Raw genomic sequence first — 13,354 nt, 5'->3', positions numbered from 1 at the left:
GGCGCCAAGGATGGTGGCGGCGGGGCCTCGGTTGCCCTGCTTCTGCGTGGGGAACCCCGGATCTGGAGCGACGGCTCCATTGGCAAGGCACGGCCGGCTAGCAGCCGTGCGGGCGGTGGATCTGGTGTCCTGGCCGCGTGGGCAGCGGGATCCGATGGTCGTTGGCGGCCGGAGGCGGCTTCTGCGGCGGTCGGTGCGCGCGATCTGGCGCCTCCCCTCCTCCCCTGTTAGGCGTGTGGGCCAGCCTGGTCGGGCCGCGCTTCCTCTTGGTCGCCGGTTCTGTACACGAAGCGCTGCTGGTGGCAGGGATCTAGTTCGGGCGAAATCCCTGGCCAGCCATGACCGGCGACGCCAGAGGGCGCCATTCCCCTCCTTGGAGGCGTCGGTATGGACTGATCTCCTCACTTCACCTTCCCCTAGGTCTCCCGGACGAAAGCCCTAACTTTGTTGGGCGGCGGCGGCGCTCACGGCGCCGTTCCCTTCTTGAAGGCGCCGCTTTGGGGACCTTGGGGTTGGGTGGCGCTTGTGGGTGGTGGGCGACGGCGGTGGTGCGGCCCTATCCTAGCATGGATTTACGTCCGTCGCTTGGAGATGGACTCGCGTAGGTGGAGGTCGTCGGCTGGCATCGTGGTGGCGTTAATGGCGGAGGACCTGCCAAGGCTCGCGTAGGTGGAGGTCATCGTTTGGCGTCGTGGTGGCGTCGATGGCGGAGGACCTGCCAAGGTTGTCACCTCAATCTGTTCTGAAGATGGACCAGTGGAAGATGGCGGCGACGACACATGTGAGTGCGTCGGACCGGTTTGAGCCCCGGACCCGGCAGATGGCTCGTCGGGGCCTTTGGCTTTAGATGTTAGGCTTAGGTGAGAGGTCTAGGTATGTGGCCCAGCTTGCACCCCTTCATCATTTGGATAGAGTAGCGGCAGATGTTGCCAAGATGGCGGATTCAGACATATTTGTTGTTCTACTTTGTAAGGTCCTCGAGAATAATCAATAAAATGGCCGCATGCATCTCCCAGATGCAGAGGCCAGGGGACATCCTCCTTTTCCAAAAAAAAAAGGAACTTGTAAGCAAACTTCATCATAAGGCAAAAGTTCTATGTTTGAATGCTTTTAACCCATAGTCCACCTGAACTCTTACGCATGCAAACTTTGTCTCACGCGACCAGGCATTGCGCCCTAGAGCAAGTTTCAACGTTTGACCGAAAGAAGCATCATCGTCGCTTGTCAAACAAATCGATAATCTTCCTGGGGAGAATGAAACAACCCATGAATTACGTTGGGAGGCTGAGTACCGCAGATAGGAGGACCAGCCTGCTACCCTTAGTAAGTAGAAGAACACCCCACAGCCAGACAAGTAGCGATCATAGTTGTCGACGAAAGGTTGAAACGACGACGATGCTTCCATTTCATTACTCAGCATTCACTATGCAAATAAAATAAACCTTGCACGAGATGCTGCAGATTGGCGAGTTAATCAGATGTAAATCACAGTCACCTGTGAAGCCATGCTATCATTTGCAGTGTCTAAAATGAACAGGAAAAGGCAAACTGTTTGCATGGATTCAAAGAAGAAGAAAAGTAGAGATGCCATGCAAATACACAATGTCCAAATGCTCCACTAAAAGGTAAGATACTTGCAGTTCACAACAAATGGACAGGACATACCCACAATACGAGAAGGTGCAATATTTAGGGTGCATTTGGATCCAAAGCAAGATTACACTATTTCTAGCCTTAGCCGGCCAGACCTGGTGTTTTGTAGCAGCACAATAACATTAGCTTTGCCAGGCGAGAGAGAGAGAGAGAGTAGTTGGGGCACGGAAAACCTTGCCAAGGTAGGAGAGCACAATTGGCTCTCCCCCGACACAAGCTTGAACAGACCCAAAAACATGATGGCTTTACAGGAATGTAATTCACTGCTTGGACCAAAAGTACTGCAACAAATCCTGTACGGAGACCAAAATTCACTTACCAGAAGCCCAAGAAGAGAAATGCCTTCTCTAGAATTTTCCTCGTGGTTTGCAATATATGATCTCAGTAAGTTAGGATCTTGAGTAAGATAATGTAGGATGTCTGTCCTGCATTTGCCCAAAAAATGGTGAGACTTAGAAGGATAAGATACAGAAACAACCAAAGAAGAATTCATTCACTGCGCCAGAAGTTACCCAGCTGAGACAAGCACTTTTTCCTGACTCCGCAACACATCAGAAATTATATCAAAGACACCTCGACTTGCTAGATCCCTGAATAGAGAAACATGATTACTCAACTACTACAACAGACTCTAATGATACAGCTTACAAGAAATTGTACTTGAATGATGCTTAGTTTGAATGATGTTTAGTTTGAACTGAATAAACTGCCTGAGAGGCATGTCTGCATTGCATCAAAGAAGGTAAGATAATGATCAAAACACAAACGAGAGGTCAAGAGTGTTCCCTTACGTACATGATATGCACAATCCTTTAGCACATCCATGCCGTATATTGTCAAAAACAATATGTACAATAAATGATTTTGGCATAAAGCATATGGCTAGCAGAGAGTAAACACAACTTGTAGAAGTGTTGGCTTGTCATAAAGTCATCATGTAACTGAAAAGGCTGCAGTCATACACACAGGAATAACATGACAAATGGACAGAATCACCCTATAACCAACAAAAGCTAAGATTGTAATATACATTTACCACAAGGCTTGGCGACGAATGCGGAACAGAAACTTACTACTCCCTCCGTCCCAATTACTTGTCGCAGAAATGGATAGAAATGAATGTATCTTTTAAATATGTCTAGATACATCCATTTCCGTGACAAGTAATTCCGGGTGGAGGGAGTATTAGTTATGTTTCTCTATCTAAGAATGGGCTTGACAGAGAAGTTGTTATAACAAGTGTGAGCCGATCTAGAGGGAGAGAAAGGAAAAGCTGATCACTATTTGCTTATTACTCCCTCCGTCCGGAAATACTTGTCATCAAAACTGATAAACGGTGGGACATATCTAGGTGTATTTTAGTTCTACATACATCTCTTTTTATCCATTTTGATGACAAGTATTTCCGGACGGAGGGAGTATATCCATAAAATGCTGCCACGAATACCCACCAACTAACAAAAAAAATTGCCATGATCATGAACAAAACCTAGATAATGTAAAGGGAGATCTGAAGGACTGGAATATCACTAAAGATTTAGTCATGGACAGGGGTGCGTGGAAGTTAGCTGAACCATGACCTGGTTTGATATCTTATGGTTTTCAACTCTAGTCTACTCCAACTTGTTTGGGACTAAAAGGCTTTATTGTTGTTGTTGTCAATGATGAACAAAACCTGATCAAAATGACCATGAATACAGTGTGGCAGGCCCCCAGATAATATTGTGATAACTGCGATAAATTCCAACAAAAGAAAGAAAGAAATTCTGAAGTGCGCAAGAGAAAATACATCATCCATATACCAACCTAGATAGTTGCATTCGTTGAGCAGGCTGCAAACTTGAGCTGACAGTACAAAACTCGCGCAAAAACAAGACCTGCAAAGAACCAAACGTTGTCCATGTAAATGGCATACAAAAGGAGAACCATTGCTGAATTGAGCGTACACTGGCACGCCACACTCCCCCAACACACACAATGATATATAATTTCAACACAAAGAACTAGCAGATCGACTAGAAAGGTAATAAAGTACGTAGTACAAAGTTTTTTTTGAGCAACTTAGTGCAAAGATTCATAGTCCACACTCATATCAACTCCCAAATGATGGAAGACAATGCTCAGCAGTGCTCAAATATATTTTCCAATCTAATTTACGATAGTCACGTAACAGTACATGGTGAACAAATAAACTACTTCATCCAGACGCAAAACCCAGTTCACTCAAACACATCCTTGGGTTCATGGTTTGATTCATTTCCTCTAAGTGCCAACTGCCTACAACACATCATGGAACTACTGTGATCCATTAAAGGAATGAACATTCATTAGCCTTTCTTCTTCTCTGGCAGTTCAACAACTACGACTGAATAATTCAAACAAAGTTAACAGAACAGATCATAATATAATATAGCCATTATGACTACTAATCATACATTAATCCAGGTTCTGATACAGAAGGGTATATCTAAAGAAATAAACAGCAAAATGAAATGCTAGTTTCACCAGTTCTCTTTTTGATTCAGCAGAAATATTTGAAGACCTCATAGTAGCAAACAGTCTTTGCATAAAAGAGGTGTCATCCTTCAGTAAACAAACAACCTACAGGAGAATCATACAGTCCAAAATTACAGAAGGAAATTATTATTTAAAGCACGTGAAAACTTGGTAAAGTTGAAACACTAACAAAAGCATTGTTCGCATTAATAATCGCGTTAAGGCTTGCCAGAGTAGCTTCATCCAGTCCTTTCGGTAATATAACATCCTGTGGATGACAAGCACTCCAGTTTGAAATAATTAGCACAAAAGTTGGCAACAGAGATCAAATAAACGAAAACTCTAGCTGGCGGGGGCAGGGTGGTGCAGCAGAGCACTGACCTTTATATAGCATATTCTGTATGTTTGATGAATCTTTGAAACCACAGAAGCATTTCTAATGGGTATGGCCTATGAGAGAGAAAGCGTCACTAAAAATTATTACAGCTCAAACAGTTTAAGATGCATAAAAGATGACACACGATTTACCTCCTTGAAAACTGCATGCTCCTTCAGGAAAGCACTATGATTTTGCACATTACGAGCCTCTGGATCGTCTGTATAGATCGGGACTCGTTAATAAATAAGTAAAGAACAGTGCATGTAGTTCTACAGGCATGTCGTTGTGTAGAACACAGCAGAGTTTATAATTTACTGATGTAAAGCACAAATGAGAGGTACAGGGTATAGTGTTTACATTCAAGGACGCCGATTATGTCAAGAATAAAATCATCGGAGAAAATCTTGTCAAATATAGCAGCACTGTTTAATAATACTGCACAATCAGAAACAATGTAAGTAGCAAGCTGAAATAATCTATGCTGAAGCTTACTAAGTACTCCCTCCGTCCGAAAAAGTTTGTCTCTCAAATGGATGTATCTAGCACCAAGTTAGTGCTAGATACATCCATTTGAGACACAAGCTTGGGACAAGCTTTTCCGGATGGATGGAGTATTTACTTACTGATTCCCTTGACTAATCTGAAGATCTTGTGGAGACCATCCATGTCTCCTAAACCCTTGCATGTTCTGAAAAGGTTCACTATCTTGGGGAAAAAATCACGCTGCAATATGTTGTAGTGAAACAGATAAGTTCAAAACATCACGGTTTACATACATAAATAAATCAAAATTCAGAAAACCTTGTGTGCAGATGCAATTTGTTGACAGTCTAGTTAGCTACATTCATTTCTCTTACCAAAATAGAAGCATTCATTTGTCTAGTTTCTACTAGACAGATGGGGGCTGATTGCACCTACGTTGTGCAAGTATGAGAGGATTTTGCAATGAAATTTACACATATAAATTGATTCTATGAAGATATGAATCCAAAACTTAAAGCTGTGTGTATTAAAGCATGTGCCCTTTTGAAAATAAGGTTCAAAGTAAAAATATATAAGAGAAAGGAAGCACATATTAAGGTATGTGCCCATTTGAAAATCAGGTTCGAAGGAAAAATATGTAAGAGGAACTTTCTGGCTCTTGGAAGATTTTGTGAAAGCAGACAAACATTTGGAGGATGAATACTTGAAAAACTTATTAGTCTTAATCTCATCAGCTAATTGCATGATTCATAATTCATACTCCCTCCGTCCGAGAATACTTGTCATCAAAATGGATAAAAAGAGATGAATCTAGAACTAAAATACGTCTAGATTCATCCCCTTTTATCCATTTTGATGACAAGTATTTCCGGACGGAGGGAGTATTTCCTTTGATATCTTGTGAATCCGCCATATAAGAACAATATGTGATTTAAAGAAATTTCATTTTTTATTATGTGTTTAACATTTAACAAAATAATTGATCATGTATTGGCTCCACAGGATAAATCTCGTTGTGCTGCATTTGACTTGATATTTGCATCAAATCTACATGTATGCACCTAACTGCAGGGAGAGAAACATGCTACACACAGCATCATAACCACAAATAAACAAGTGAATGACTTACATCTTTCAATATTAAATCTGCGAGACGTGTCTGCTGCGTCACATCACATAGCAGTATAGTCTGTACATTTGGTGAACAATATTTCAATATTCAGTATGTAAAATATTGTATAATTGTTCAAGAAAAAGGAAGGGCCTAAGGGGCGAGAAGCCCCTTGCTACAATTAATATAGAAGAATAAGACACCAGACTTTCAGTCGGTGATGGTCGAACCCTGGTGGGCTGGCTGTATAATTTTTTGAGAATAAAACATTGTATGATTCATTCTGTATGTTTACTACATGCACATTGACCAAGTTGAATCCTACAAATACATGAAGACATCCTATGTCCTAAATGACTTCACAATACTTTTGAGCTCCTAATATCTGCTTGCAAAGTATATGATGCTTCTACTTGGCAACTGAAAAGATGTCATTAAATAAAGCATCATAAAAACACTAAGTGTTAAAAGGTTTACATGAAAAGAACACTGAAGGTTGCTCACACCTTTAAAATAACAGGGAGACTGGACAATTCAAGAGGAGGAAGTTCAAATGCTAAGGATTTACCTGCAGGTAAAGCAATAACTGATTAATATTCTGAACTTTCTAAGTGATCATCACAAATAAAAAAGGATCCTTAGCATGACTTCTCAGTTGAATAAATAAACATAAGAATGTAATGTTTCATACAGAGCTTGTGAAATTGAATATAATGTGATCAGGCCACCAAATAATCCACTCAAGAATTAAGCAGAGTTCTTGGGGTTGTTGAATTGAAATGGTAAATCAGTTCCAATAACTCAGTACTGAACATTAGCAATACTAAAGAGATCATGTTCACATATTGCAACATAACAATCAAGAGTTAATTGTAAAGATTACTTTGATACTAAGTTATCAAATACTCCCTCCGTCCCATATTAATTGTCGCTCAAACGGATGTACCTAGACGTATTTCAGTGCTAGATACATCCGTTTGAGCGACAATTAATATGGGATGGAGGCAGTACATTATAGAGCACATGTTGCACACGAGAGAATAAGTAGTTACCTACCACGCGAAAGCGAATCTCTTGGAGCTTCTAGAGATTTCACTGTTCGTTGTGGACGAACTTCATGAGCTGCAAGACATGGCAAAATAATTACAAGGACGAATGAGAACAACCAGACGAAAAACCAACTGATTTAACAAACTCACAGCCAAGGATTTTAGATTGTAGTTCAAGCTGTATGGTACACATATTCTCCCTACATAAAGCCATCAGAATGCAAATTAGACATGATTAAGCCACTGAAGGACACAGAAATAACACCATTTATTGTTGAATCACCATATGAATGAGCATGATTCGGCTTCTTGAAAGCTCAGTGCTAATTCTAGTGCCTTTTCAGGATCCCTCCATGAGATGATTGTTTCTACCAAATAAAATGGGCAAACCACTGTGTTAGGAGAAAGAAAGAAATGGCTATAAAAAAAAGGATAGCATGCCAGTTCACCTTCTTGTTTCCTGTAGATATCATCAGGTGTAATGTTGTGAAGCAGCAGAGTGTCATTATCCTCTTCATCCACGACAGCCAGAGCGAGATCTTTTGACCCCTAGGTAAGAAAAAAGCTGAGGAAGTAAATCTCGAATGACAAACAATAACGCTTAAAAAGAAAAATCTTGTCACCAACACTGCTTCATGCCTTACTTTTTTCTCAGTGATAAACAGACCAAACTTCACTGTCATGTAGGGATGCAAGTGGGTCGGCCCAATTGGCCACTTTGGTGTTTACTTAGCTGGTGGTCCACTTTGCATATCCTATATATCTAAATAGTTGATCCCCACTAACTCTAATTCTCTCAAAGTGCAACTATGTCACCACGCATGTAAAAAGACCCGCCATAGAAAACACTTCACGTGCAACTATGCCAACTCACCATGGCATACCACCATGCATGGGAAAAGACACACGTTAACATGCACCATGGATGATACTCATATTCAATAAATATTCTACAACTATATAGTATAATAAAATGCAATAGCTTACATTATTTTAGTTTAAATTCTCACATTGTTATCCAAAAACTAATGTTTCATACAACCAAATCTCATTGAAATAATTGAACCAATTTCCACAGCAACGCACAGGTGTCATCTCTAGTATACTTTCAAAATATGTATCTAGCAAACGCAGGATAAGTCAATGGGTTGGCTCGGCGCATTTGCATCCCTAATGCCATCAGAGGCACTATGAATATGTGTAGTAATATTAAGCTCCCATACTGCAAATATGCTGGCCTGTTCAACTCCAATGTAATTGTACAAAACACAGAAAAACAGAAGGATGATAAAGCCATCAACAACATAGCAAAACTATCAAGATAGAAATAAAATCCAGTAATAGTGTGAATAACGACATGTACAGCACCACATGCTTCTAGAAAATTTAAATATATATAAGTATATAACTAAAAAATATTGTTAAATCATACCTCTATATAGTCAATGGTTACATGACCCGTTCCCTGGTCATCCCACTTCCCATTATCTTCCAACCGGTACACTTTGACACGCTGGAGCAATTTTTAAAGTGTCAAATGTCTTAATGGCTAATGCTTATATAGCATAGCACAAAATGCATAAATAAGTGGGGATAAGATAATAAGTAGATTAACAGTTACAGGCAAAGCATATTGCACATTTGAGTGACCCAGTAAAACGGGCCTAGTAAATGAGGTGAAGGAGACCATAGTAGCCATGCCAAGCTACTTGTAAAATCTTTACCACACACAGCAGAAAATGATGAACTGTGTGGCATCCTGATTTACCCACTCCAAAACAAATTACTGCTCTGCTATGACACTGAAATTTCATGCTTGGGAACGTTCAACAACCTACATTTGAATAATCAAACTAATGTCTGGAAAAATACATATAAGTATATGTAGAAACTCAACCAGCACCAAGAAGGCACTAGCACCCGTGGCATTTCAATTAAGAAGATAACCATGATCACGAGCATACCCCATGGAGACTAAGCCTCGAACACAGTGGTCGGCACCGACCCACGCCTTTAGCCAACAGGATGATGCTATCCTCCTTACCAAACAGAACCGGATAAGCCGAAATCTAATCATTACAATAAGGAGATAGCAACACTTCTGCGATGGTGATTTTTAATTGAACCAAACAGAGAGCATAGTGGCCTATATTCCTTACTCAGACCTATTTATGATCCAAGGCTGTATTGCACACCAGTACAGTAGCACCCATACACTATATCCCACTTCTGATGCTCTAATCCCGTTTAAGGCATGAAGTTTGGCCTTCTTCTACAGGTAGCTAGCCCAATGCAGACATCAGGTTACTAACTGACATATATTTAGATAAAACCTGATAGTTCATACAAGATCGAGCAATTGAACATGTCATATCCTTGAAGCACGAAGCTCAAAAACAACTAAACAAACATGTTACATGCTTGCTACTACCCAGCACCTAAGATGCTAAGCAGGAAAATTCCCTTGTGAATAACAATTCCGCAGCAGCAACGGGGTTTGTGTAAATCCTTGTTTGCAGCATAGTCAACAAATTAGCTGAAGCTTGAAATGGAACTAAAAAGTTGCTTTATACATAAAGTGTGGCGTGAGCCTTTTTGGGCAAATGGAACTAAAATGTCTTGAGTAAAAACTATTCAGCAAACCCATGCTGCACCGTTCTTCTAGATATACACGAGGCGGCATACTGCATTCACGTGAATGAACTGGACAAGTGAAATACCTCTGGTACTCCTATATGGCTGTATCGAAGTATTATAATCTGTAGGTGCTGACTTAAAAAGAAAAACGATTGTATGTGCCAATTAGCAAGAGGTCGTCACTTGTAGGGCTTGCTGCTGCAGAAAGTCGCACAAAACATAGCGAAAACATCCTAGATTTCTCCAAACAGCCGTGCGCTTGAAAATCCCCAAAACTATGCCCACTCTGCACTGTCCGGAAATGAACGGAACATCGAATTACCACCTCTCAGTTCCAGAGGAGCGACCTCGTCAATCCCAGAGCGCGCGGACTTCTAGAAACATCGGGTACCTCGAAATGGGGATCAGACGGGAGCTCCGATGACAGCCCGCGCCCCAAGCCGCAAACCGAAGGCACGGGCGCGCCAAGGAAACTGCCGCGAGTGGATCTACCGCGCCAGCTCGCCGCTGGATGCTTCTAGGAACTCCGATGAGGGGCAATAAGCGGTAGGAGCTCACCTTCATGCGCGTGCGCAGCGACTCGCCCTGCCACGCCTCCTTCCTGCCCTGGCCTGGCTTCTCCCCCATCGCGGAGACCCCGCTCGCGTTTCGACGGGGGCACGGTGCGGCAGCTTCTCGAATCGCACCGCGGCTAGCAGCGGGAGGAGGCTGGAGGCGAAACCCTAACCGCCATTGGCGAGCTCCCTCCCCTCCCCTCGCCTCTCTTCACCTCCCTATCTCTCTCTTTCCCTCCCTCTCCCTCTCGCTCTTCTCTCTCGCTTCGCGGGGTTCTCTTTGCCTTTTCCCCTGTTGGCCCCTCGAACTTTCTCTCTCTCTTCGTGTAGTAGTACTGTATGTTTTACTCTCGGACTGGAAAAATGCAGGGTGGGAAGAGGGAAATAGGAGCCTAGGATATTTATTTGCGGGTGCCGCGGGTCTTTTTTTTCAGCCCATATACTTTTTTTAAAAGCAACAGATTTTAGGACGCGGAGTTTCTGCTCCCAGGCTCATCTGCACCCCCTCTCAGAAAAAAATTCAAAACAAATGCTAAAAAAATCAAAAAATTCCCAAAAAAATTGGGTGGTAGATAATTTGATGCGTGAGGTTCGCACCAAATGTCAACTCATTTAGACATCTGAGCAGCTCTCGGCAAAAAAAACAAAATGGGGATTTGTAAAATTGTTTACTGTTCATGCATTGTTTTTACCCGATTTGTCTTTTTCGCCGAGAGCTGCCAAAATGTCCAAATGTGTTGAAATTCAGGGCGGACCTCACTCATCAAAATATCTACCACCCAAAAAAATGGATCTTTTTTCGAAATTTTTTAGTATTTATTTTGATTTTTTTCTGAGCGGGAGCAGATGAGCCTGGGCACCGAGTTGGATTTTCGTAGATTTTATTCCTGATATAATGGACATATCGTTTACAAGTGAATGAGAAATAAAATCAGAGATTATAGATTCCCAAAACAGAGAGGATTTTTCACTAAATGAGTTCTTGGCTAGGCTATGAGCCACTTCATTAGCTTCACGTGGGCACTGTGTGTAAGAAACACTTACGAAGTTCATTGCTAACTGTTTGCACTCGAGCACCATTGCAACATCTGAGCCAACATATGTATCTGGTGTTGCACCCCTTCCACCACATATGTATCGGACTCAATGATCACTTTGTTGCAACCGATCCTCTCTGCTAGATATAGTCTGTTCTGAATTATTGTCATCTCCGCATAATCAACACCGACCACATGAGGAACAAACCGTGTTGCAGCCACAATAAAATTTCCTCTCCAATCCTGAGCAATAGCGCCAGTTGCACAAGATAAAGGTTCGGCTTGGAACGTCGCGTCGACATTGATTTTAACCACATCACTAGTCGGTTTCTTCCACATATTACCATGGATCCTCGTCGGCTATCCAGCTGTATAAGCCCGAGTATAGTTCGTGGACAAAACCTTAATAGAGATTGCAGCTCTGTCAAGGGTCCGGATTGGTTCGCTCTTAACATGCTGACGCAGTTGCCACCATAGGTACCAGGCGGCTACCATCATAAGTTCCGTAGCAGGCAGTCCGTCAATGACTCCATTTGTCCGGCACAAGATTTCAACAGTTATAGACCATGAGCGATCATGTCATACTGCTCCCTATGCCCTGTCCTTCACCCCTAGCTCTGACCAAACCTATTGCTCTCTTACAGGTAAACAGACAATGCTTGATATCCTCAATACCGATCATATAGGACGGCCATTGAGGGACGAGTGGTATGTGTCTATTTGCCATAATTCTGTAGCAAGGAAGTGAACCATTTAGTGCCTTCCATGCAAAATGTTTGATCTTGCCTGGAATTTTGAGGTTCCAAATATCTTTCCAATTGTATTAGTATTTATATTTCCATGTCCGTCTGGTCGCACAAGTCGCTACTTGAACTGATGTTCAAATTCTCTGTGATACGCTGATAAGACTGAGAACGTTCTCGATCGTGTATAGTGCCAAGCAACAAAGTCTTCCACGAGCTGGACATTTAACAAAATTTGGAGAATCCTATTGGCATCCACCAAGGAGAATGTATCTCTAATCAATACTTCATCCCACTGCCCATCATGCGAATTAAATAAGTTCGTCAACATAAGTGAGCATCGATGCACCTCTCGGGGTGATTACCTTTCGTGAAGGACTTTCTGGGATCCAAGGGTCTCTCCAAATATTAATTTGTGACCCTTACCCAACAGGCCAAATACAACCCATTTGGAACGTTTGTATGACCGCGACAATACTTTGCCAAGTGTATGATGAACCCTTCTTCGGTCTTGACTTCAAAATGTTGCAGATAGACTTTATTTCTTGTATTACAAAGTAGGGATTACACCGAAGATCTAGCATTAAAAAAATGCTAGCTCATATGTGACCTGATTAGCTTCCTGAAAACAGTGTTTAAATGATATTTTGGCAAAGTCCACTGCCAACTACTTGAATTCAGAGACCGGTGCAACATTGGGTCCTGGATAAGAGTCTATTTGTTGAACTGTCTCCACCGCAAACGAGTAATCAGATTAAATCTCCATATTGTTGCACCTCAAATTTGCCAACAGCCATATTCCATTTCTAATTGCCATGAGCTATACTAAATCAACATCTCGGGCATCAGAAAAAACCAAGCTGCATCTACATTAACCTTGACCGGTCCATGAGACAGTTTTGCCATATATGTTCTTTCTTTCGAGTCGGAGCTTTGGAGACATCTATCTGATGTCATTTGTAGCTAAGACGCGAATAGACCATAACAAAGCCCTGGGTCCAGATGGTTTTCCTGCTGAGTTCTATTAGAACTTCGGGAAGTCATCAAATGGGATCTCCTACTTTTGTTTAGCGACCTACATGCTGGCCAACTAGAATTGTTTCGCTTAAACTTCAGTGAGATTATTTTATTACTTAAGGTTAATGAGGCTGAAAGGATACACCAATATAGACCTATTTGCCTCCTTAATGTTAGTTTTAAAATATTCACGAA

General features: G+C 41.9%; 1 protein-coding gene across 1 annotated transcript in view; it reads right to left on the bottom strand.

The window, feature by feature from the left end:
* The window catches only part of LOC119327156 (serine/threonine-protein phosphatase 4 regulatory subunit 3-like), a 16,033-nt gene extending 5,431 nt beyond the window's left edge, over window positions 1-10,602 (bottom strand). Inside the window, exons 1-17 of the mRNA XM_037600441.1 lie at window positions 10,367-10,602; window positions 8,604-8,684; window positions 7,621-7,720; window positions 7,455-7,539; window positions 7,322-7,371; window positions 7,179-7,244; window positions 6,629-6,690; window positions 6,141-6,200; window positions 5,152-5,251; window positions 4,886-4,963; window positions 4,678-4,745; window positions 4,531-4,599; window positions 4,340-4,417; window positions 4,159-4,254; window positions 3,460-3,530; window positions 2,166-2,243; window positions 1,973-2,078 (exon numbers count right to left, since the gene is read on the bottom strand). Coding sequence (XP_037456338.1) covers window positions 1,973-2,078; window positions 2,166-2,243; window positions 3,460-3,530; window positions 4,159-4,254; window positions 4,340-4,417; window positions 4,531-4,599; window positions 4,678-4,745; window positions 4,886-4,963; window positions 5,152-5,251; window positions 6,141-6,200; window positions 6,629-6,690; window positions 7,179-7,244; window positions 7,322-7,371; window positions 7,455-7,539; window positions 7,621-7,720; window positions 8,604-8,684; window positions 10,367-10,435 — 1,317 coding nt within the window. The 5' untranslated portion in view covers window positions 10,436-10,602. The remainder of the gene's footprint in view (window positions 1-1,972; window positions 2,079-2,165; window positions 2,244-3,459; window positions 3,531-4,158; window positions 4,255-4,339; window positions 4,418-4,530; window positions 4,600-4,677; window positions 4,746-4,885; window positions 4,964-5,151; window positions 5,252-6,140; window positions 6,201-6,628; window positions 6,691-7,178; window positions 7,245-7,321; window positions 7,372-7,454; window positions 7,540-7,620; window positions 7,721-8,603; window positions 8,685-10,366) is intronic.
* Between the last annotated feature and the right edge of the window lie 2,752 nt (window positions 10,603-13,354).

Source organism: Triticum dicoccoides, chromosome 1B (assembly GCF_002162155.2).
Source record: "Triticum dicoccoides isolate Atlit2015 ecotype Zavitan chromosome 1B, WEW_v2.0, whole genome shotgun sequence".
Taxonomy (NCBI): Eukaryota; Viridiplantae; Streptophyta; class Magnoliopsida; order Poales; family Poaceae; genus Triticum; species Triticum dicoccoides.
The sequence above is the reverse complement of the archived record's forward strand: the minus strand, read 5'-3'. Positions and strand labels throughout refer to the sequence as shown.